Source organism: Columba livia, chromosome 2 (genome assembly GCF_036013475.1).
Source record: "Columba livia isolate bColLiv1 breed racing homer chromosome 2, bColLiv1.pat.W.v2, whole genome shotgun sequence".
Lineage (NCBI taxonomy): Eukaryota > Metazoa > Chordata > Aves > Columbiformes > Columbidae > Columba > Columba livia.
Genome location: NC_088603.1, coordinates 29,310,506 through 29,334,823, shown reverse-complemented (window position 1 = coordinate 29,334,823; position 24,318 = coordinate 29,310,506). Strand labels below are relative to the sequence as shown.

The window sequence follows — 24,318 nt, the reverse complement described above, 5'->3', positions numbered from 1 at the left end:
TTGTTCCAGTTACACCTGTTAGTATCACCAAAATTAACTAGTTTTAAGCAACACAGACAGGAACTGCATTCAGTTATAAGCATACCTGTGCTGTATTACAGAAATGCCTACCCAAAACTCACATGAACAGACTATTACTTCATTGTACTTTTCTTCACTGGCCATAAACAAACTGGAGAGAGTATTAGGCCTAAGTCTTCAGCCTTGAGGGGTATAAAATCAGACAGCATGAATTTGGACCTCGGTATCTAGTAACTAAATACAACACAATGGTAAAGGCATCAGCCCCAAGTCTGCCTTTGACAGACATCTTCATAATCTACTGAAACTCCCAGTTACCAAAAGACAGCCTTGCAGCAGAAGAAACAATTTCTTCTTCCGTAATGAACACTTCTTGAAAGATCCAACTCGCATTGTCACAAACCATCAGTTAGTCACTAACTCAAAATCTGTTCTACACAGCATGCGTGACACAAATCAACTGAGACAAACTACTACAGAAAGTGTTCCTCCCCAAAATAATCTTTCTGCTTCATCCTAATTCCAGGAACTATTTGCTACCCCTTGCTAAGTCAGTGGGAGCAAACTGTCATAGACAGAAGGTCAATAATGCCACCTTCTGTTATCTTAAAATACTCAGCAAAACAGCCTTACAATTGCAAAGGTGTGTAGTTACCACTTTGAACTACAAGCTACCAGATGACACGCAACATAACTAGCGACTTTGGATGTAAGTGAGCTGAAATATCCTGTGTTTGACCCTTAGCACGCAGGTTAATTCAGCACTTTATGATCTTCCCAGTCATTAATGTTTGACAGTAAATATATCACTAGTGAAGACTAAAACTTCTAATAGAATAATAGAATCTACTCCTTGTATTCAAGACTCGACCATGCCAGAAACACTTCTTCCCTTGGCTCTTTCATCACCCACAAACTGCAATTTTCCAATCTCCTTAAATGTGCTCTTCTTTTCTAGTGTTCTAACACTGTTTAGCCTTTTCTCCCTTCTCTTTGTTTTGTGTGTCAATTAAAAAAATTCAACTGGGATCAGAGCAGTAAGAGCCTGGTTTTAGCTGCACTTAAACAGCATGTTTATCAACCTGTTATTAACTGACTGTCTACAGATGAGAGAAATACTGAAGCTGATGGTTATACTAATCAGGAGCTACATGTAACCCCGAGTTCCCATATTTCCCAAATATCCATGTTTCTCATCAGTGGTCCTTAGACCTACAATGCTGGAACTTAACGCATTCAGAATTATTAAGATCCATGTTAATTATATATGACTCATATGTCCAAACGGAAATTCAAAAAAAGCTCAAAAATACATACACATTTAAGTCTTTACAAAATACAAGAATGAACTTGCAATGTGCAATGTACAAAATTAGTGGACAAAGTGTCTATTTAGCATTTTGCCCAAACATAGTCCATGATAACTGGATAACAGAAAAATCCCAGTAACAGTAAGAAAATACTTAGAAGCCATTAACTCACTTCACTCTCTAAGAAACTTCTCAGTAAATCTAATATGTCACAGTACTGACTGATCCATAGAGTCGTATCTGACAAGACTCTTTAGAACTCTTTATCTAAAACCAAATTTTTGCTCTATTGCTAAACCACTCAAGTTTGAGATGCTAAGTGGTAAATTCCCTTTAAAGCATGAAAAATTCAAACAGTGAGAATAATGTGTATCCCAAATATACATTTACATGCAACAACTGCACTGCTTTAGTTTTACAGATTTCACCAGGGTTCTCCACATCCACAATGGTTTGGTCACAGCACTGTAGCTACTGGAAGACTCAAAGAAAATTTAAAGATGAGCTAAAACCTTGTATTTAAATAAAATGGTACAAATATGAAACCATGCTGGCTGCCAGAAAACAAGGTGAAATACTCAAGTCTTCTGCCAAACTTCTTGGTGCTCAGACAGGGAGCAAAGCTCCTCCCTGGTTTTATTACAGTATAAACACTCCAGCATGCCAGTACAACCCTCTAACTTAGTGCAATATTATAGGCAAAAAATAAGATTCTTCTCATTAGTATATGAAAGTGCATCTTCTGTCTGCCTTCCCACAAAAGACATTCCTGCAGGGTAGCAGTGGAGCACCTGGGACCATCTCTGCCCTTCCACACTGTATCCAGAACTGGCAATAGTTTGGCCCAAATCACTACCATAACTTTATGACATATTCTATAAAAAAGCATACGTGTGTGCAGAAATGCGTATTTTGGTAAATATTATGCATTTACTAAAATAAATATCTCATTTAAATGAACATATTCTACTCATTTTGAAAAGAAATCAAAATAACTTTTTCAAAAAAAGCAAAATACCACATGCGAAATGAGACCTGTAACCTTGAGATAATGAGATTGCTTGTTTGTAAACAAAAACCATCTGAATTCTGTAGGCCTTCTTTTCTATAATCTTCCATTTATTTAAGATGTGTTACATAGTACAAGTTCATATATACTGAAGATATGTATCTCCACAATTACTATTCGCAACAAAAATCCAAGGTTCTGGTTGGAGTTTTTTGATAGTAAGTTTTAATACAGCCTCCGAAATGTACCCTCTGAAGTTCAATATAAAGATACACATCTTCTACAAGCAGCTGCTTCTCAATTTAATTTGCACAGTTTTTTCATGCTCCACTGGTGTATTAAATGCCGCTGCACTCCATAGGAGTTTATCTATGATAAACCCAACAGCTGGCTGCTTGCTTCATACTGACCTTCTCAAAATGGTTTAGTACATGTCACCCAAGTATTACAGTATTACAGATTTAAATTGCTATTTCAGTGTGATTGGCACACAAGTGCCTCATTTCTTTAACCACCTATAGGCGAACTCAGACCTGAATCTTTATTAAAAAATATATACAAGTCAGTCAAGTTCACAGCTGAAGCAATTTCAGCTGCTTCTAATATCAGTTCTAAATATTTTTCTGCTCATTTGTTTAGCTGCAAATGTTTTAGAAGCTTGTAATTAAGACAAATTGGGTAATCAAAGAAGAATAATCTTCCTTGTTACTCTACCATCCATTTAGCTTGGAGCAATGATGACAGATGTTGATTACGGAAGAAGAAAAACTCCATACTGAAACAAGGACAGAATTCATATTCTTGGATAATAGCATTTTGAGAAATAAAATTTCATAAATTCACATTTATGCTTGTGAAACTGAGAGGTTAATGTGAAAAGGCTTCTGCTGAGAAACTAAGCACCTCATTATTCTAATGATTCACCTTTCACGTAGGAACAGAGAAATTATTCCAACTTGATTATGAAGAGAAACTGAAAAGATTTCATCTCACCTCTGTGCAATTTCCAGCACCGATGTGTATGAAGAATTTATTTTAAAAAGGCGGTAAGGGGACGGAGAGCAATGGCAAGTTAAAGGACTCTGTAATTCAGTAGTCTCTCTCTGCTAGTATTTCAAGAAAGGAACTGAATTGGGTTTAAGTTTACTGAGTATAATTAAATCATAATGAACACTGCCTGTCCCAAGACTCTACCCTTAGCCTGTAGTGCCCCATTACCCTTAAAAATTCAAATTTGTAAATAAATGATAGAAAGGAAGAGAGCACAGGAATTTTCACATGGTAGTTAGTTTTTTCTAGTACATAGGCTCTATTCATCTATAAGCACAAAACTACACTTATTCATTACAGCCATATCACATTATCTAGCAGGTAAAAATACAGTAATAATGATATTATTGTCTTAATGCCCACAATCGCCCAAGTAGGCACATGACTTTTCACAGAGAGCCAGTGTCACAGAGAAAACACTTGCACATTAACCAAAAGCATGGTAACATTTTACGACTCACATATCATTTTTGTTTAAATAGTATTTTATTCTGCTTTCATTGTTTTCACTTTATAAGATGCATGTAGAAGACAGGAAGGGAAAAAAAGATTTCTTTTACATGCTGTATGTATATCTTTAGAACACATCTCAGCTACAAATGGAGAAGGGGAGCTCAGTGGGTTTCAGTGGAGAAAAGCAGATGCCTCCAAAGGGTACTGCTAGCATCTGCATCCAATGGTCAAGGTTCAGTGTTATGAACAACCTCGTTATCTCTTTACTCCCAACACGAACTCAAATTGGTTTTGCTGTCAGGAAAAAATACAAACTAAGGGAGAAATACAAGGGCATGTACTATTAAATTCACAAAACCTGAATCAACTTATGACATTCCAATACCACATTTACTTTTCTGAAGACAGACAACGCAGTATGTAAAAAAAATTAAAAAAAAAAAAAAAAAAAAAAGGCTTAACAAAACATCATCCTGAGCTCTGCTCTGTTTTTGATGATGGCAGGACCAGATCATTAGAGTACAAGCAACAGTAAAGTCTGTGGAAGACCAGAAATGAATAACCAATACGTTTTTTAAGAAGACAAGTAAATAAACAGCAAAGAACTGGGGAGGGGAAAAAAAGGAAAATACAACAGACATGGGTATGCTTATGCACACATTATTTAAGTGGTAGCATATACAAAAGCTTACTAACACAGATGACAAGATTAAACTTTTACTTAATTTTAACTCAAATCCTAGCATTTGTGCATGTCTGACTAGGGAACAATATATATTTGAGTGTAAATATTAATGCGACTATCAATTCATACTAAAAAACACAGAAGATTTTACAGTAACACATGTTGACATTTCTGAATTTTAGAGTACTTAAAGTACCTGTACCAATACTGAATATTTAGATGGATTAGTTCCAACTCATCCATCACATCAGTAAGATAATGCCTGCAGACTTCAATATTCCTGTATCTCAGATACATTCGAACAGAATTAGGAAAGTTTCTCCTTCCTCTGAACAGCCTACGAACTAACTATTGCCTACCCATGTCAACATGATCAATGAAAAGCTTATGACAGGTCCAGCATCTGAAAGGTTTGTATGTTACCACACACCTGCAATGTGTACAGGGTGTTTCAAAAAGATGGACCCAATTTGCAATCACTGTATCTTTGAACTTGGTTGCATCTTTTTGAAACACTCTGTATATAACCGCAAAATGTATGAAAAAACAACTTAGTTGTCATGTCACCACCACCACCAAATATCCAAGCACCCACCAAAAAACAGTAACGATAGCCATAAATCAGACATCACTGTTAATCCTGTTCTCTCCTTTATCACAGAAAATTTGTTACTGTTAATATCTGTATCTTAATTTATTTTCCAAATGTGACAGGAAAGGAAGACATCACTTGGTAATTATTCCCCTTATTCTCAAATTAGACCTGAACTTCTTCCTAAAATGTCCATCTCTGGCTGGAAATTATCAGAAGTAAAGAATACTCTCAAAAATAAAAAATATAATTTTCAGCATTAAAAATAATCATAATATACTCTGAATACCTTTAGCACAACTTCAATATAATTTTGTTACTTTCTTCCTTTGCCTGACACCAGCAACACCCAGTCCTCAGCACTGCAAGAAAGCAGCAAAGAGCTTCTTCCCACTTCTGTCGTACTTGAAAGACACAGACTTGAACACACCTGCAGAAGGCTGCAGTGGCTCTGCCTTCCATGAAGCGGAACACTACAGAAAGGATAAAGTCTACTTTTCCTTCCTTCAGATGGAGCATATGCTTTGATTTTCCCAGTGGTCACATACTTTTCCCCATCAAATACAACAAGAAGTCTGGAAGGTATTTTCCCCCTCCCCTGCAGACTTCATCATTCTTTTTTGTGGCATTATTTACTACAGAAGAGCATTTCAGTGTTTTGCTACTCTTCGGGATTAACCATGAAAGGAACACAATAGTAGCAACACATAAATGCAACTTTCTGGCAGCAGATTAAATTGAACTAGCAGAACACATGGTCAAATTCTACAGAGACTGACAGCAGATACCAACCACCATGAGCTCAGTCACCGTAAGAGAACCACTGTGACCAGCCCCACCAGCTGTCGTTGCCGGAACACAATACTACTATTGAGCAGTGAGGCTCAAGGGACTGAAACCCTGCTTTTCCCACTGCAACCTCCAAGCTTGAGCAAACTTGAAACAGCTACACGATTTTTATCAGATTCCTGATCCCCAGACTCTGCTGTCAATAGTTCAAGCCATTGGTTAAGTGAGAGAAGTCTTTCACGCCAATATCCTTGCAGGTGTCTGAATATGGAATAAGAGTTTACAGGACATCAACTTCCTCTACACAGGAAACTCTTTTGTTTAAATGTAAACTGAATTCCTGATGCAAACAAACAAGTTTCTTTTGCAAGACTCCCATCACCTCCACTAGTATGTTTTTTTTGCTAAAAAAGATCAATCACACAAGTGGTTCAAGAGAACAAAGAAGGGTCTTCTAGCATATCCAATAAGGCATCCATATACATATAAGAATACATGGTGACTTCATGCTGAAAAACAGGATTTATCAGTCCAGGAAGGGTGATCTTTGTTTCACCTAGGTACATCTTTTGCCCATAAGTTCATAAATCTTCACCCAAACACAACATCTTTCTAATATTGCAGTGGGCATGAAGAATATTAGGAACACACAAAAAATGATGTGATTGACTATCCAGAGAACACCCAACTCAAATGTGAGGTAAGAGAGAGAGGATATCAACAACAGTTTAAATTACGACACTCTCTCCTATAGGAATGGACCAGGGAAAAACCCAGTCTTTGAAATCTAGAATGACATCAAATTCAAACTATCACATCCTTCAGCCTTACCTGCCTGCATCAGTCTCCTTGAAGATCCCATCCTGGTTAGGACACAGTTCACAGCTAGGTGTGACACCACATTTGCATGCATCACAAAACCAAGGCTCCGTGGAATTTTCTGAAGCTGAGCTCATGATTGAGTCACTCTCTCCATCAACACCATAGCAACCTACACACAGAAAAAACGGAAGACCAGTATTAGAAAAGACAACTGTAAAAGCAGACAGTTGTCAATTTTGATTTCAGCACACACAAATACTTCCAGAGAAATGACACTGAAAGGCCTAAGAAAACTTACAATATTTTTGCAAATATTACCTTTAGGGCAAAATTTACATTTTAAAGAGACCCGAAATCTAAGAAGTGATCTATTTTATGTGACTGGTTTAGATTACAACTCAAAAACAAGAATAAAAAGACTGTTTTACTTTGTTCTTTTAGCAATGCTTGGTGTTCCTCCAGACTATACAGTAAGAAGTAAGAAAACAAGACTTAAAGCAACCAACAAAGACTGAGAAAAACTCAAAGCATTTTTTCAAATAAATATATTTCCATTTAAATGCAACAAGGAATGCTAAGGAAAACTTTAAAAATCCCAATAAAACACTGTTCAGCTACACTATTTTATGATTATATTTACAAGAATGGTTCTTCATTCCTTTATTATTTTACTATAAGATCCTATATACCATATCCCACTCATCTCCTTCAGCGTGGCAGGCCTAGTGCCTCCCCTTCTTCCCATGCAACCAACTGAAGTCTGCTTTGAGTTGGATCAACAGTCTAATCCACGTTATAATACCATTTCTGGAATACTAGCACTAAGTGAAGAATCCATATGTATCATGGGTCAGATGGCAGATTTGTGAGCATCTGCAGGCTTCTCCTGAATATTTCTATCTTTCTCCTTCTCCCTACTCTGAAAATGAGCATTATTTTGGAGGCTTTTTTTTTGGTTTTTATTTTAGGAGTTGACTACGCCAGCAATATCTAGTCAACAAATATGCACTCCACTTTTCCACTTTGCATTTAGCATCTGAATCAACTAAAAGGGAATATACACAAGAAATAAAAAACATTACTTGCACACTTCAGGGGTTGTAGGACTGAGCTTAATACTTCAAAACCAAGGTATAGTTGGCAGAGCACAGACTGACAGTTTTGAGACATCATATTGCTTCAAAAAAAGTTAGTATGCTTCATCAATCATCATTCTCATTTTACATGGTTTTAAATTACAGCTAAACTCAATTGTTCATTTTCTTCATTCTTCGTTATAATCTTTATGATTGTTAAGGTGTCTATACATGCTCAATCACCACAAATTCATGAAAACAGTATTTTTAAGGTCTTTTAGAAGCTTGTTATTTAATTTTGGCACAAGAATAATAGTATTATCGCTACTGCAAATGTGAAAAAAGAAAAAAAATCTTATCAGTACAGAACTGTATGTCTGCATATGCCACATTTTGAACATTTCCTGTTACTCAATCAGAGAAAAATTTTATTTCATTATCAATACTTAAAATAGAGATTTCACTAAAAGATTAAATTCAACTGTTTATCAAATACAGTGATCAAGTCAACATTTGTGCTTGCAGAGCAGTTAAATTATTAAATTTTGCAATTAAACAGCAACATGATTTGTTACTTTGGTTCATTACCCACTGACTGTAATAAAACAGCAACAGTGCTCTAACTCCCCTTGTGACAGAAACAGAGGTCTGCATTATAGATTAAAACTACATTCAGGAAACAAGCAATAACACTTTAGGAACCATTTAAAAACATAGTCTTCCATTACAGAACGAGGTCCATCAATAAGAATTAAAATAAGAAGCCAGAATGCTGCTTCTCATTATAAAAGTATTCCAGAATCAAAAGACAAGTAATGTGCAGAAATGCATTCACAGACAAGTTTCATTAGGTACATAAAATATCATATAGGTTCCACAGAAGGTAACTCCATTTTCTTTATAATGTGGTACAAGCTTAAAGTAGCATTCCAGAAAGCCATTTTCTAATAATACAACCTTGAACACATGCCAGTAAAGCTACTTTTAAACAATTACATTAACGTACCAACACACAGCCCATTGATATCAAAGGGTTGATGCATAATTAAGCTTTTTATAATTCCTACAGACTTCTTAACATATTAGCATTTTCCTAAATGTACTTATTCAAAATTACCTAACTCTATAGGAACAATAATACTGTCATCAATCCATCTGGCAAAATAAAATCAGTTTATTCAAACACTGATGCTTCTCCACCAACTGAATATAATTAGATTTGCTTTTCTAACCTGAGTGTCATCAGTCTGCTAAAATTAAAATGGTGATTTACCCAAACTGTCTTACCTTCATTTTGAAATATTTGCTTAATTATACTGTCATTTATACCTGATTGTTTTTTTTGTTTCTTCCTAAAAAATGACACACATGTGCCGTATATATTTCCATCCTTATTGTATGTGTTCACATCAAATATCGTTTCTATAACAATACAAATCTAGGTCCTTTTTTTCAAACAGGTAAAAAAAGTCTGGATTTTTAACGAAAATGGATGGTCACAATTTGTAGCTTTGAAGAATTTAAGATCTCTAACAGACAAGGAGGCATTTGCTGTTTTCCTTAACTATAATTTAGGAAAAGCTAAACACCATGTTGTTACAACGAGTAAAAGCAGTGGTCATTGGCTAGAGAAAATAGACTAGATTACCATTAATCATTGCTGATAAATACATCAAAATGATCTTGTCTGCAACAGTGATAAAGAAGAGAAAATCCAGCCCATCACCCTGCTGTCAACTTGATGTATACCGCCAAATAACGTTACAGAACCAAAGCTGCAGTACAAAACCTTGTTCCCCACGAAGCCACATAAGCATCAAAGAGGTTGCACACAGGGATAGCTTTTATACCCCTATACATTGGATCGTTACCTTTAACCATGAGAAAAACAATTTCAATGCAAGGTTTCAGAGAGGGTCCTTTGTAGTTGTTCTTGACTGAGTAGTAGAATGAACCAATGTCACTATGCTCCAAAATAAGTCTGAACTCTACATAATATGTCTGGAGAGTTTACTTGCTATGAGGAGCTAGGACTAATGTATGTAAGTAGTGAAACAAAACGCAGCTTTATGAACAATACTTCTGAACAGATAATTAGGTAATGCATCGTAAAGAATTTCTGTTCAAGCCTTGGGACCCCACAGATGAAGTTTAAATTTGATCTACTAAGACTTAACAAGATGAAGAGCTGAGTCCCCAAATTAATTAGCAACCACTTATTAAGCTCTATTTTTTGCTAAGGATATGCAACTATTTTAACCCAGAATTTTTCTCATGTTTGCTACAAAAAATAATTTCCTGCTTTGTTAAGTGATTGTTAAGTGACAACAAAAATCAAAGGAGAGGTCAAATTTTGTCAGTGTAATGTCCGTATGGTTAATACACATCTGTTGAATAGCTGTATTCATGAAACGTCTGTACAGCTACAATCTGTAAGAAAGATGACAAATCTTGCATGTGGTTTTGGCACCAAAAATCAGTATGTATATGAAGAGAACTAAATTACTTTAAAAACTAGCAGTGAAAGTTCCTTGAAGGCAAAAAATATATAGTGAATCAAAAAATCACAAGTATCTATTTTTAAATAATATAACTTTCATGATTCAAAACCAGCAAAATATCTTGGAACAAAAAAAAAACCAATGACATAATATGTTTAGCCTGATTTAAAGAATAAAAGATAACACAATGATGATGTCATTTGACATTAAGATGCCAGATGTATTCAGGAGCAGATGTAATATTTGGTTTTGAAATGTACAAGGAACCAAAAGACCCAATTTATTTCTCTTCAGTTGAGATATGAAGGCAAAAAGCAGCTTCAGAACAAAACCCCATTGTAGAAATACATTAATTTTGCTAAATCTTTACATTTCAGCCCAAATAAAGTGTACTTGGAACAATGAAAAGCTAAGATCACTATAGCGTTCCCCTGGGATGTGAAAGTCTGAAATCTCTGCCAGTCCAATCCAGAGCCAGGATATTAATCTATTCTCCCATAACCAGCACTCTGATTGCACACGAAAGTTATTCTGGAATAAATACTCAGACTCTTCTGTGAGTTTCTCTGCTTCTATATGTAAACATTACAGTATTTATTGTACTACATGTTTACTAATTCTTCAGCCTAACAGTAGCAGGCCAAAATTGTTACAACATATTGTAAAATGAAAAAACATCAATACCTTACAGTTTTTCAAGAAATGCAAACCTACTCTTTGGTTATTAACAAGAAACCATAATGAGAACCCTGGCAAAGCTGAGTAAAGCTGCTCACTTGGTGTCTGTAGGCTCAAAAATAAAAATTAATTTTTCAAAATTTCTCAACTTACTGACTTCATTTTTTCTCTTGGTATCACCAGTTGCAATACCAGCTGTCAACAGAAAAACTCATTTGATTAGATTAAAATCACATTTTTAAAGAACAGAATGCTATATACACTTTGTCAAAATTTAGAATTGTGGATAAACAGATTACCAAATACATTAAAGCAAGCAGATGCAATAAATTTACTCTAATGAAAAAGATGAACTTGCAGTTCTAGACCACACTTTCAGCAGCTTCCACTTTCCAATTTCAAGTAACTTTATAATAGACATGCTAAGTTGAAACTGGGGGAAAAAGTGTTTCTGCTGCATGGCTATAATTGAATTTTTGTGTATTAAATCAGACCTACAGTACAAAAGGCACTTGATAAATCCTAAATACATTTTTGTTCAAATTTGTCTGACAAGTTACAATATACAGATAAAGATAAAGTTCAGAGTTTTTAAAAACACCTTTATTTTTACCACAGTAATATTATTTTATCTGTGACAATTATCTCTTTAAATATACCATTTTAGGATCCTTAAAACTTCTGACTACAACAAAGGTTCAACTTATTACTGTCTGCCTTCATTTCCTATGCTGAAAAAATATTTTGGTCATATTAACAAAAAATTTTAAAAGCATTATTTTTATGACTCTTTAAAATGCATAGCTATGCAGATATAAAGCTGCTGCTGCTCAATAAATCATTTCATTCATGTTTGGTTTCAGTTATTACAACTGCACCTGTGACCTATTCAGCATTAAGTCAACCACAGGCCCTTTGCCTGGAAAATATGTTCAATGAAACAAAACAACTTTTAAACACTTTGCTTAAAATACATGCTGCCTGTCCTCAATGTTCACAAGAATCCTGAACTTTGTATCTTTAGAATGCACGTGAGAGCCCCTTTTCAACTAAAGATCATTACATCCTCATGGCTGTATATTCTCATACTACCGCATCGCAACTCCATGTCTGCCACCTCCTTGAATACTTCTTACATTAAGTGATAAAACCGCTTTAATGCAATATTAACTTATTAATTTAAACACATGAAAGGCAAGAAGTTAAAACTCTGACAACACGTACTGTTCCACAAACTGCATCTATATATTGTGATTACAGCCAAATTGTCTATCAAATATGTGTAATTTTACACAGAAAATGAACTTTTTAATTCCCTGATTTTAAAGTCACCATACTCCATCAATCGCTTATTTTTTACATGATTGTCATTAAAATGAATTTGCAAACACTTTAAAATGATAACATTAAAACAATTGGTCTGAAATTTATACCACTGAGGGAAATGGGAAAAAAACCCTAATGCTTGCCTTGGCTGCAACTGTTCCTCTGTCTCTCTGGGAGGGTCATTTTTTGCCAAACAGAACATCCACGTACCTTAGCTACACCTACAGATACTCTGAAACATGACATTCACATAAAAATCAAGAAAACATGAACTTTAAGGTAAACTGTAGGTTTGCAAAAATAAATGCGGTGAGATCACAGCATTTAAAATATGCTACATCCAGTCCTTAATCGGACCAACAATTCAGAATAAAGACATTAATCAATTCACACACCATAAATTCAGAACAGTATTTTATTTAATAAACAGAGAGTACTAAAGTACATGATCTCGAAAAATGAATTTTTATACCAGATAGCAGCAAAACAGGGTAAACAGCAAAATTATAATACAAAATTATTTTACTACACTGTAAATCATACAGTTACTACACTATTGCTTTTAGCAAGAGAAATTTTATTCCCTGCCATAGACATGACAACAAAGCAAGAAACAAATAGAAGGCATAGAAAAGAAACAGCAGGAAAAATGTAGAGCTTCTCGCACTTAATTCACAGCAACTAACCCAAGGGCAGTATGTGGCAAGTGTAGTACCTGCAGTTATGAAACATGCTGTGATATGCACCAGGCATTTTCTTCAGACCCGCTGCAGTTCATAAGTTAAAAACACTGACACCACAGTGGGAGGTGTCCTGCTATTACAAGATCTTACCACAAAAGCGTTTATCCAAAACGACAGATTAGTGCCTAAAGAAGACTTTTATAAAAAGAAATCAGAATTATCTCCACACAGAAGTAAACACTCTGAAAAGCAACAGTGCTACTGCAAATTCAATATGCAAGATTTTTCCCCAGCAATGTAAACATTTTTCCTTTTTTTTTTTTTTTTTAAAAAAAAGGTTGATATGTGAAATGAGAGCAAATTTTCTATTGATGGACTTAATTAATTAATTAATTACAGGCTGTTTAGACATAAAAGATGAATGCAAAGTATAAGAGTGGGTGCTAAATTAGTGGGTACTATATTAGCATTACTTTATGCTACTTATGCAGTTTCAGAGGCAGTTACAGATTTCTGTCATTTGGAATCACTTGTCTGCTCCACAAAGTTTATAGATTTCTGGACATGTGTTTGCAGAGCAAAGACAGCTTTTGGACAAGTGATGCAGGCCATGCAGGTGATATGAACATCACCCATCACATAGTTGCACTGGAAAGGAAGCTGAATTTCTAGCAATCCCAAAACTTGTTAGTAAGGCAAATAAAAGTTTACTAAGGGTCCATTACTTTACTAGGGGTTTTCAGGCATTGGAACAGGCTGCCCAGGGAACTGGTGGACTCACCATCCCTGAGGTGTTTAAAAGGCATTTAGACGAGGTTCTTAGGGACATGGTTTAGTGCTAGAGTTAGGTTAGGTTCTGATTGGACTCGATGATCCTGAAAGTCTCTTCCAACTGAAATGATTCTATGACCCCTGGTCTGAACAGAATCCCCCTCTAACTCATGGCCATGCTGCTCTGTTCCACATGAGCACTGGCGGAGTTGCTCCCAAATGACTTATCATCCCTCTTTTCCCATGGAAGACTTCATGTAATAGTTGATCAATGCAAACAAACCAAAAGGGACACAAATCACAACAGAATAGGCAGCTGCTGCACCAGGTACTGAAAAAGGAAAAGCCACTAGTACCAAGTGCCCAGGTGTACAAGGATTGAAGCAGCATGCACAGTGATAGGAAAGCCAAAACTTACCAGAGCAAGTAAGAATGGAGATCTAGACGCTGCCTGATTTAAAACAGAAAGCAGCATTAGTTTTCCCTCTGAAAGAGGGTAACAGATTCTTGCCAACAACGATGCTGGCATGCAGCCACTGAAGGGTCACAGCTGAAAGGGTCAGCTTCATGTGAAGGGGACACACTATCACGTGTGACCTGCGCTTTGACCAGTAGCTACAAGTAGAGCAAAATCCTCCCTCAGGAAGGAAAGGAGCCCTGGCATGCAGAAGAAGCAGGCTTGACTCAAGGGCAGTATTTTCATGGCTAGTGAATAACTTCATATTAAATATGGAGGTGGCCACCATAGAAAAAGCTTTTCAGTCACCTAAAAGGTTCTGTGGGAGACAGAAGCTTCGACTTCAGCAGAGCACAAAGGCACAAGACAAGGGTATAAGACCCTTCCCTGTGAAGTAAAAGTTTCTGTAACAGTCAACAAGGAGAGAGAAATCAAGGTCTTCAGGGAAAGAATCAAATCACCAATACCATCATTATGTGGGTCCCTGTGTGGGACACCCGTTGGGTGTGAAAGGAATGCACTTCCTTCCAAATAAATAACTACAGTGCTACAGAAAAGCAGAGAAAACAGACATTTGTAATACAATTTGAAATGGTATATAGAAACTATGAAGAAAAACCCTGTGGCATTCCAGCAGCTTTGTTTGGGCATTTCAGGATAGCAGGCACCTCGGGTTTGAGATTCTGGGAAAAGACTAAGTATCAAAATCAGTTCAAAGGAAATGGGCATATTACTCTTCACAATGGCAGGCAAACATGGGTAAACATCACTGCATCGATTTGTATCCAGTTCATAAATAGGAGCCTCTTCATTCAATACTGTGCTAGAAACTGCATTTTCAGAAAAACTCAAAAGCTAAAATATCAGAACAAGTTTCAGGACACAGCATGGTGTCTGCAGCCACAGCAATCTACCTACTAAAGAAAACCTGCAAAAGTAAGAACAATGTGTTTACAAAATGGACTCACTCATTAACGGAGCACATTTTTCAAACTACAACGCAGCTGTGTACAGGAGTACAAAGGACTTCTTATAATACAGACTATGTGCATGAAATGGGCACAGAGTTAAGAAGTACAGACTAAAGCCAATGTTAGGAAGAGTAAAGTTTGCCTCTATTAACATTTATAAAATAATTCTGAAGGTTGCAAGCAATGTTTATGATTAGGTAGTAATTATGTCTTCAACTATCTATCAATTTATATTTGGAAATCAGCTGAGATGAATGATTAAGCCAACAGGAACAAAAAGTAATTGTTGCTTTGCACTTTGGTATTGACTGCAACTTCTTTATGAGAGCCTGTGTCTTCATTTATTACTCACGAATTCAGAAGTAATACAATGAGCCAACGATCACTGGGCAGGAGAAAACTCCAAGTTATTGAACAGATGTATATATATGATCACTGAAACAAACTAAAGCTTCAAAGGTTCCAAATTTTTAATAAAATTTTGATTTGCTGCGAACAATTACTTAGGCAAATTACTGAAAAAAAAGCTCTGATTTGTAATAGTACCTGCTCTTATTGTTATAAAATATTGAAGTACAGAAAAAATACAGGAAAATAAATGTTCATTTATAATTACAACTATATTACTATATTTACAACTTGATATACATATCTAGCAATCAAACATACACATAAAATGTCAAATAAACTTCCAAATGGCTTTTACCATAGATTTGAAGTTCAGCTTGTTGCTGGGGAAATTTACACATTTATTACAGTCAGCAATTACTATCATCTACTCAGCTTGCCTTCTGTTTTGTTTTTTTTCCCCCCAAGACCTCACTTGTTAAAATAAATTGTAAACAGCAAAACTTTTAACCGTAAGTGTGAAAAATTAACCAACATTCTTAGTCAATTAGCTTGTACAGACTGTAGGACTTCTCAGAATGAACTAGCAATTTAAATCTTCTGAATTAATCTACTTTGTTGCAATAACAAAAGAAGCATTTACATTGTACTCTTTGTCTCAGTGGGACTACAGGAAATCTTTGCCTGTAACACTTTAAAAAGAAGAATGGCAACAATTACTTTTATACAGATTTTTAAACTAATAAAATTCAAGTGACTTTTGAACTATGAAACTATTTTCCTGTGGAGGAAATCCAGCTACAATCTTCCCTTTTGTAGGGACAAAGGTTTAGTAAACTAAACAACATGAGGAAGTGATCTTTTGGGGATTTTTAAGGCAGCCCTCTGGAACAAAAAACAAATTTGCCATCATTTTATTCTATAAAGTCAGAAGATCATTTTTCTATTCCAATCATTCTGCACTTTGACATGACTAACTGTACAATCATTAAATAAATCTTACAGAAGAATTTTCTGGGAGCTCCAAGGCTTTGGGGTTTAGAAGCACTGACTTTATATAATGTTTGGGGGATTCTCAAATAGGCATTCATAACTATCATCAAAAGACACTTCCACTTTTTCTTTTCTCATGAGTTAACATAAGACTGCACTCAGGGTGGAGGGGAGGCAGGGGACAGTCTATCAAGATTCTATAAAACTAACTTCTAGTAGCTTACTGCATCTCTAACTGAATATTTTCTGCACATCATATTCCAAAAAATTCACAAACAGAGGAAGGAACTCTGCAAGCATACCAAGACACCTAAATTGAGGAGTATAACACTTGTCAATGAAATCGTGACTAATGCCCTCTAAGGCACCTAGAGTGTGATTCAGCTCATCATAAATTAGGTCAATTAAATTGCTCTCTAAACTCCATCGACAGCACTGATTAGCTCTTCAAAGGACTGTAACAGGAGTTCAGGAGCTGGAGTAGATGTTGACACTTAAAACAAGGCACCTGAACCTGAGGACAGAAATTCCATCCTCAGTTTCCTAACTGTAGTTAAGCAAATAATTGAACTATAGCTCAATGCATGAAAAATATTGTTTCGAAACAACTTTCAATCCAGTATGAGGAAAAACAAAGAGGAGTAGGGGGCTTAAGAAAACCACTTCTTACCTGAAACGGCATGCTAAAAAGCTGAAAAGAATTTTAAAATTGTGAGCATTTTATAACTCACATAAATGCCTTTTATGCTTTTCAAGAATTAACATCTACCTTCTTTTAATTTCAAGGACTGAAGTAGCCTATCTAATTTTCCTCGGAAACATATAAAAAAAAAAGTGAAGCCCTAAAAAGGAACAGGATACCAGAAATACTTAAACAAAAAACCCCAAAAAAACCCAAACAAAACAAAACACACACTTATTAATGAACGAAAATACAGATTTTGTTTTTCAACAAAACAGATATGCCTCTCTGTGTTAGTACCTACCCTACCTTCAGTCTCAGAGCAAAAGCAACAACACATAATACACCCTCACCTTCCATGTAAACCTGTTAAAATTCCATACGCTCACCTCAGAATTATTCTGAAGTGTTTATTTAAGACCAAACCTCCTACATTTGTAATATACGCACAGATCGGTTTTCAAAGCAATTACCTACGTGACAATTTCAGTATGTTTTAACTTTAAAATTTCCCCATTTCAAATTGCCAGTGAAAATTATGAGAAAATTCAAAGCTAGCTGTTCTCACTTATAACTAAATCCCATAGACAATTCCTTCCTCTTGTCCTCCCTATCTCTTTGCCTTTTTTGTACAGCAAAAACATGTGTACAAAAAACTGTTTCACATTCTCATGACCTTATATTGCAGCTATGCAATCAAATTCGTATACTGGCACGGGTAAGACAAAAATACATTTAATATAATGTCCTAAGGCTCTGATAATACAATTTATGGCTCCAGTATTTGCACACTTTGATTGATTAAATAGGTATCTATAGACCACGTCCTGCCCTGTAGTTGCTTACATTAGCTTCACTGAAGTAGAAAGAAGATGGTTATTTCACCACTAAAATGGAACCATATTACAAAAAGTTACCTGACAAGAGTTCAAAAGCTTCATTTTTTTTTGAAGAAAGCAAGTCAACATTTTACCGAAAGCAAAGCATGTGCTCTCCTCCCGCATTGAGAATGAAGGGTTGCATTACCTTCATGAACTGTTATTCCACAGTTGTCACACTGGATTATTTCATCAGCATCTTCACTGTTATCTCCAAGACAAACGCAACAAATCAAAATATGGTCCATTTTCTGGGAACTCCAATTTTGAGACTTCTCAAGGATCAAAGAGTCCTAGTATTGAAAAATGAAGACACATGGATTATGCTAGGAACTTCCATTTTATTTAAGATAAATAAAAGATCTGTTATTTGCTCAATTTTGAACAACAAACACAGGAAAAAAACATGGAAAATTATTTTCACAAGAATAAAAGCTTCTTTGTTGTCAAAACATTTGAACATTTCATTCACAAATACAACAGCTGTGAGAAAGGATGGATACAATCTGATCTCAATAAACCTAGAGATCTGTTAAGATCCAAAGGTCAGAGAAGGGGCTTATTTCCTCAGACAGAAATATATGTCTTCAAATCATTTATGTTCCACAAAAAGGAACAAATACATACACCTAAGAAATTAATTAGAAGCAAAAATAATTTTAAAAAAACCACACCAAGGCCAAAGATGACCTTCAAATGTGCCAATCTGAAAATAGCCTGCCAAGTCTTCATGTACGTAAAATATAACAAACTATATAAATAAAATATAAAATATATCAACTCAGTTCTATTTTGTTGTAATGCAAATTTATATGCCTCTATGCAAACCCATATGAATTATTAAAGCTATCACAACTTATTTTCTTCTGATTCCATACAGGAGTAAGGATTTGTAGAACAAGTACATGGCTCTGTTCTGGCAACTTTCAACATGAACTACACCACTTAAAGAGAATGTAGCTTTTAATAAGGAATTTCTCTAAGGACACATAGAGAAGTTTTTCACAAACCAAACAAAGCTGTATGTAAACTTTAATATTTTCATAAACACCATCTAGCCTTTTTCTTTTTATTGTGAGGTAAAGCCACTGTCTCTTCTGCAAAATTTCACTGCTTCCATAGATTTTCTTTAATTTTTATATTCAAAATAAAAGTTTTCTCATTCCAATTCCTAATTTCTGACATAAAGTGTAGCATCAATACTGCATCTGTGTAGCCTAAGCACATAAAATTATCTTGAATGTTACCTGAAGTAGGTATTCTTCCTCAGGATTCCTAAATTCTCACACTAATCTATGCAATTACTTCATGATAGCCTCTCAATCCGATACAGTAAGTCCCCACACAAAATCTTCAATGAATCTCTAATGACGTCTCTTTGTAATTTAAGTTTACTTGGGTAGTTATTTGCGGTGGTAAGACTGGGAACCTTTCCTTGATTTTAAAGCAAGATAAAAGGGTAAAATAACATCGCCTCCCAAAGCTGCGCACAAATACTTTACCTCAAGCAACAGAGGTGGCTTGCTATAATGTTTTTGACCCAGGAAAGGTCGAACACATACTTCTAGCAGTTAGAAAAGGCTTCTGGATCTTTCATCCATTTTCTCTAAACAACGTTAGGAAACATGACCTAATAAAAAAAAAGCTCATCTAGAGGTAAAAATAAAAGATTATACAACCAGTCACACGGTCGTGCTTGCTTACAGGAAGGCCACTAACAGTGAAAAACACAAGATTCTCCCCTACAGGGGTCAGACTTATGGGGTATTTCTTCCAACATCCTCCTTTTAGGACAAGGTTGCAAAGCATGTTGAAGCAAGCAAGAAAACTTGCATTTCTTTTTCAAAAATTCTGTGGCCCATCATTGCTCAAAATACCTGCATTTAGCTTACCATTCACATTACAGATAAGAAAATGGCAGCATATACTCCCTAACTTTGGCAGATTCATCATGCAATGGCACAAGCTTCTTAAACGCATCTTTCAAATCCACAGAGATCAGCTTTTTCTGACAGTACCTTTGACTGTTATTTGGCTTCAAGAACAGAAGTTTAAAAGCAACCTGCGATCTCTACTGCTAAAGAAGCCCAAGGTCTAGTAATTAAAAAAAAAAAAAAAAAAAAAGAAATAAAAAAAAAGCTATTACTTTAATTTAAATAAACAGAATTGCACTGTAAAAACAACACTGAAATAACATTAGCTGTTTAGGCAGTGAGAACATATGGGAAAAAAAAATAGAAAGCAATGATGGAATTGGATTCAATGTCAGGATGCCCATCCGTTATGGTTTACCTTACACGAAGACAGTCAACAGGCCAAACAGAGCAGCAGAATAACTTAATTTTCTCTGCAGACACAGAGAGGGAGCAATGTGGAACATATGCTGCTCCCCTCTGCTTTGATCATGTGGGCACCTGAAAGACCCTGTCCCAGAAGCTGACACTACGTGTCTAAAGCATGGGAACTTGTATGTACAGACGGGAATGGCTGCCAACTCCTGAACAAGTCCTGTTCCCACCCTAGTGAGAGAAAGCGTTTCAGTTAACTCACTATATAATTCCCATTTCCGTAGTGTTAACAAAGAAAGTGAGCATTTCAAGCTATATGCCTGTATACTTCTAAATGTAAAGGAAGAATAATAATAATAATAAAAAAATAACCATTTCACTGAGAATAGAAGAATCCCACAAAGTGGTAAAAACTATAAAAAACAGAAAAGCCCCATTTATCTATGATATCTATGATGTTTTACCCTAGAAAAGAAAGCTAAGTTTGTTTTCTGTGTTTAACACAGTAGAAAAGTACATAGTATTTTATTATAGCACAGGTTAAAATACTGTATGTGCAGACCTCAACATATTTTTGTAAAATGTAGAAAAATAAAAATCACACAGAAACAAGAACCAGACAACTCACCCCTAACAAGTATGTAAAGGAAGAATGCATATTAAGGACACTACTACATGTTCACAGTTAATTACCTGAACATTCTTCATAAATTATGCATTCAGACATCTGTTTTTCTAAGAAATTAGCTTCTGCATGCAGTATAATGAGATTTAGCTAGACTTGTCTGCTAGACAGGGGTGGTTTTTTTATTATTTTAAAATATTGTAGTACTTGAGACTATATTGTTAAAATACAGTTGAGTATCAAACTAAAAATCATAGTCTATAATCTAGTGTAGATACTCACTGTTGCAAGACTTGTTAAAGTCCTATTCATACACAGTACTCTGCTCTCCATGCAGTAAAGGTAAACTATCAGTTACAAAATTATAATTTGAACTTCAAAATTTTCAAATTTTGATTTTATCTTTTCATCAGTGTTCTAAATCCATGGCAATAACAGACTCTGAGCTCCACATATATTAAGCTTCGAAAAAGGTGTATCAGAGACAGCTCTCTTGATTTTCCAGTCAATGGAAATTATGGACATATTCAAGAATATATCCCTAAGAAAACAGACCATTCTGGTATGGGAAAAAACTCTGACAGAAAATTGTTTATTTCTATTTGATATTCTGGTCATCAGTATTGGTTCTGATCATCAGCACTTGCAGCTCCTGAACCAAGAGAATATGGGTAACAATACCAGAATTAGAGAGCTACACAATGAAAGAAGATGACTATACAAAAAGTAAAAATACTCCAGAATTATGCTTTGTTGTTTTCCAATCACAACTGTTACCAGCAATAAAACCAGCACAGCTCATTTACACTTATATATATATAAAATATACATAACAAAGTATCTGAAACAAAGACAACTGATTCTTCCAAATACTCTGTTCAGGTTCCTGTCATTTTACACATTAAAATAAATACTAAACAAAACAGCAGAACTTTAGTCTCATACCTCGATTGTCTATCAAATCTTGCATTGACTTTGACATTATTTCCTGAAAACTGAATGCAGATTTATAAGCAACTCTTCTTACTTTGTTCAGGACTTTGCTACTGCAGGACATGAAGTCAACCATCCTGACAACCTAATATCTTAGTTTTTCCACAGGCACAACATTTAAGGAAACAGTAATTGTGCATAGGAAAAAAAAGAGTTGCATTTTCAAACAACACAGAATTATCACATTCCACAATCATAAGCTATTTAATATCATAGTTCCCAAATGCTTTTTAGTACTGTAAGAAACTACTTCACTCATGTTGTGAGCACTATAAGCAAATGCAACATAAATTATCATGATTATCCTACTTCATTTTAAAACCAGTGTGCATATTTCTTTATTTAGAATTCTTCTATTGATGAACTTAAAGTGTTCAGACTTCAATGTTTGTCACAAAGACCTAGGATCAAGAATAACCTATCATTTAGCTATTTTATGAATATGTCACAGATGCCTTTTCATGTTTTAGAACATTGCAGACACATAACATTTATGCTAGAACAGAACTAAACTAAAAGTCTCACTAATACATGTTCATTTGCATACTGGACCTCCGACCCTCCGATTTGCTTTAGAACTAATCTGACCCCCGCTAAAGCCAAGAGAAATCACTTTAGTGGCATTAGATTGGCCAAATGGTGCAAACAAGGTTATTTAATTTGCAGTGCCCATTTAGCACAATTTTGCTGTAAACACAATTTTCTGTAAACACAATTTCAACCAATCAGTTTAACTTTTCAAATTAACAGAATAGCTACTGGGGAGTAGTTTCCATTTGTCAACAGATATATTATAGAAAGTTGGTTGCACTACCTCATTACTCTTGCTTTGTGAAAGAGCCAGGCTATCATTTGTCAATTCCTCATCATCTGCATTATTCCTGTTAAGAACTTTACTCTTCTTCTTCTTGGATCCTCCATCACTAGCTGTGCTGCTATTATCTTCTTCATTACCTTCCTCATCATTGTCATCCTCATCACTGCCGCTCCCATCATCTTCATCATCCTCGTTATCTCCATCACTCCCCTCTTTTCGCAATGCATTTTTTCCTTTTTTTTTCTCAGCAGTGGGCCGCCAGTCGTTGTCATCTTCGCTATCATAGTCATCCATATCATTTAGTTCTTCCATTGATACAAAATCCAGCAAAGGTCGGTTCCTCCGCAAATTCCATTTTTTTGGTTCATTTGTTTGCTCATCAGCCACGGCCTCAATTTCAGCTGCCTTCTCTTTCTCTTTCTTCTTTTTTGGCTTTTCTTCTTCGTCTTCTTGCTCTTTCTTTTCAGTTTTAATTACCTCTTTGTCTGCTGTTGGCACTTCTTCTTCAGTGGAGCTTTTTGGCTGTTGTTCTTCTACTTTCTCTTCAGCTGCTTCCTCCTCCAAGATATTTTCTTCTGATTCAGTACAGGAACCTTCACCACTGTCCTTTGATGCATCTTCACTCCCATGACCACTTCCTTCAGAATCTGTTGAGCACATGAAAATTTAAAAAAGGTTCCGAAACAAATGTACCCCCAAAAAATAAAATCTGTTGAAGTAAGCTGTTAAACAAAAGAATGATGCATGTTCCTCCCTCATAAGGTATTCCACCTATTTTTTCAGCTGGTGTCCAAATACTGCTATTTCGAGTGGTATGTTGAGAATCTGTTAAACATGAGTGCATTTCAAGATGGAAAAAAAAGATGGCAGAATTGATTAAATGAATGTTAAATGCTCCTTTGAACTGTAGTTCACATTAACAATAAGCAGTAGCAGAGAATAATCTCAATGTGAAGTAATATCTTAAAAAGCATTTCAGATTTTAATTTCTGGAAGTGTTTTCTAAATCTTCAAAATAAAATAGCTATCCAATAGAAGAGATTTAAAATTACAAAAGGAAGAGTTTAGGTAACAGGTATTAACACTAGTATGGATAATCCCACACACATGTCCATTTTTAGTAGAAGTTTGGTATTTTGCTTTTGGGGACCAAAAATTTCCTTTCACTTATTAATCCCACATAAGATACACCGCATTCAGTGTTGCAGCTGCACAACAATTAATAAATCCTAACCTTATACAACTGATACGGTATTGTTCTGTGTGTACTATTTCCATTACCGGACACAAACTAAACTATGCAATAGAAAAGGATTTGTACAAAAAAAAAAAAAAAAAAAAAAAAAAAAAAAAAAAATCACAAAAACGTACTATCAAGTTCATGTAAAAAATATTGAAAAAGATGACAAGTTGTTAAATTTTATAAACATCATCCACCTTGACTGTCTCTTATATTCACTTAATACTTTTCATTTACAGTATTGAGTTTTAATGAAGAAA

General features: G+C 35.2%; 1 protein-coding gene across 8 annotated transcripts in view; it reads right to left on the bottom strand.

Moving 5' to 3' along the window:
- The window catches only part of PHF14 (PHD finger protein 14), a 166,135-nt gene that overhangs the window by 131,532 nt on the left and 10,285 nt on the right, over positions 1-24,318 (bottom strand). For all 8 annotated transcript variants that reach the window (XM_065051166.1, XM_065051165.1, XM_065051169.1 and 5 more), the window contains exons 3-5: positions 22,816-23,465; positions 18,244-18,388; positions 6,741-6,900 (exon numbers count right to left, since the gene is read on the bottom strand). In XM_065051166.1, the coding sequence (XP_064907238.1) occupies positions 6,741-6,900; positions 18,244-18,388; positions 22,816-23,465 (955 nt within the window). The remainder of the gene's footprint in view (positions 1-6,740; positions 6,901-18,243; positions 18,389-22,815; positions 23,466-24,318) is intronic.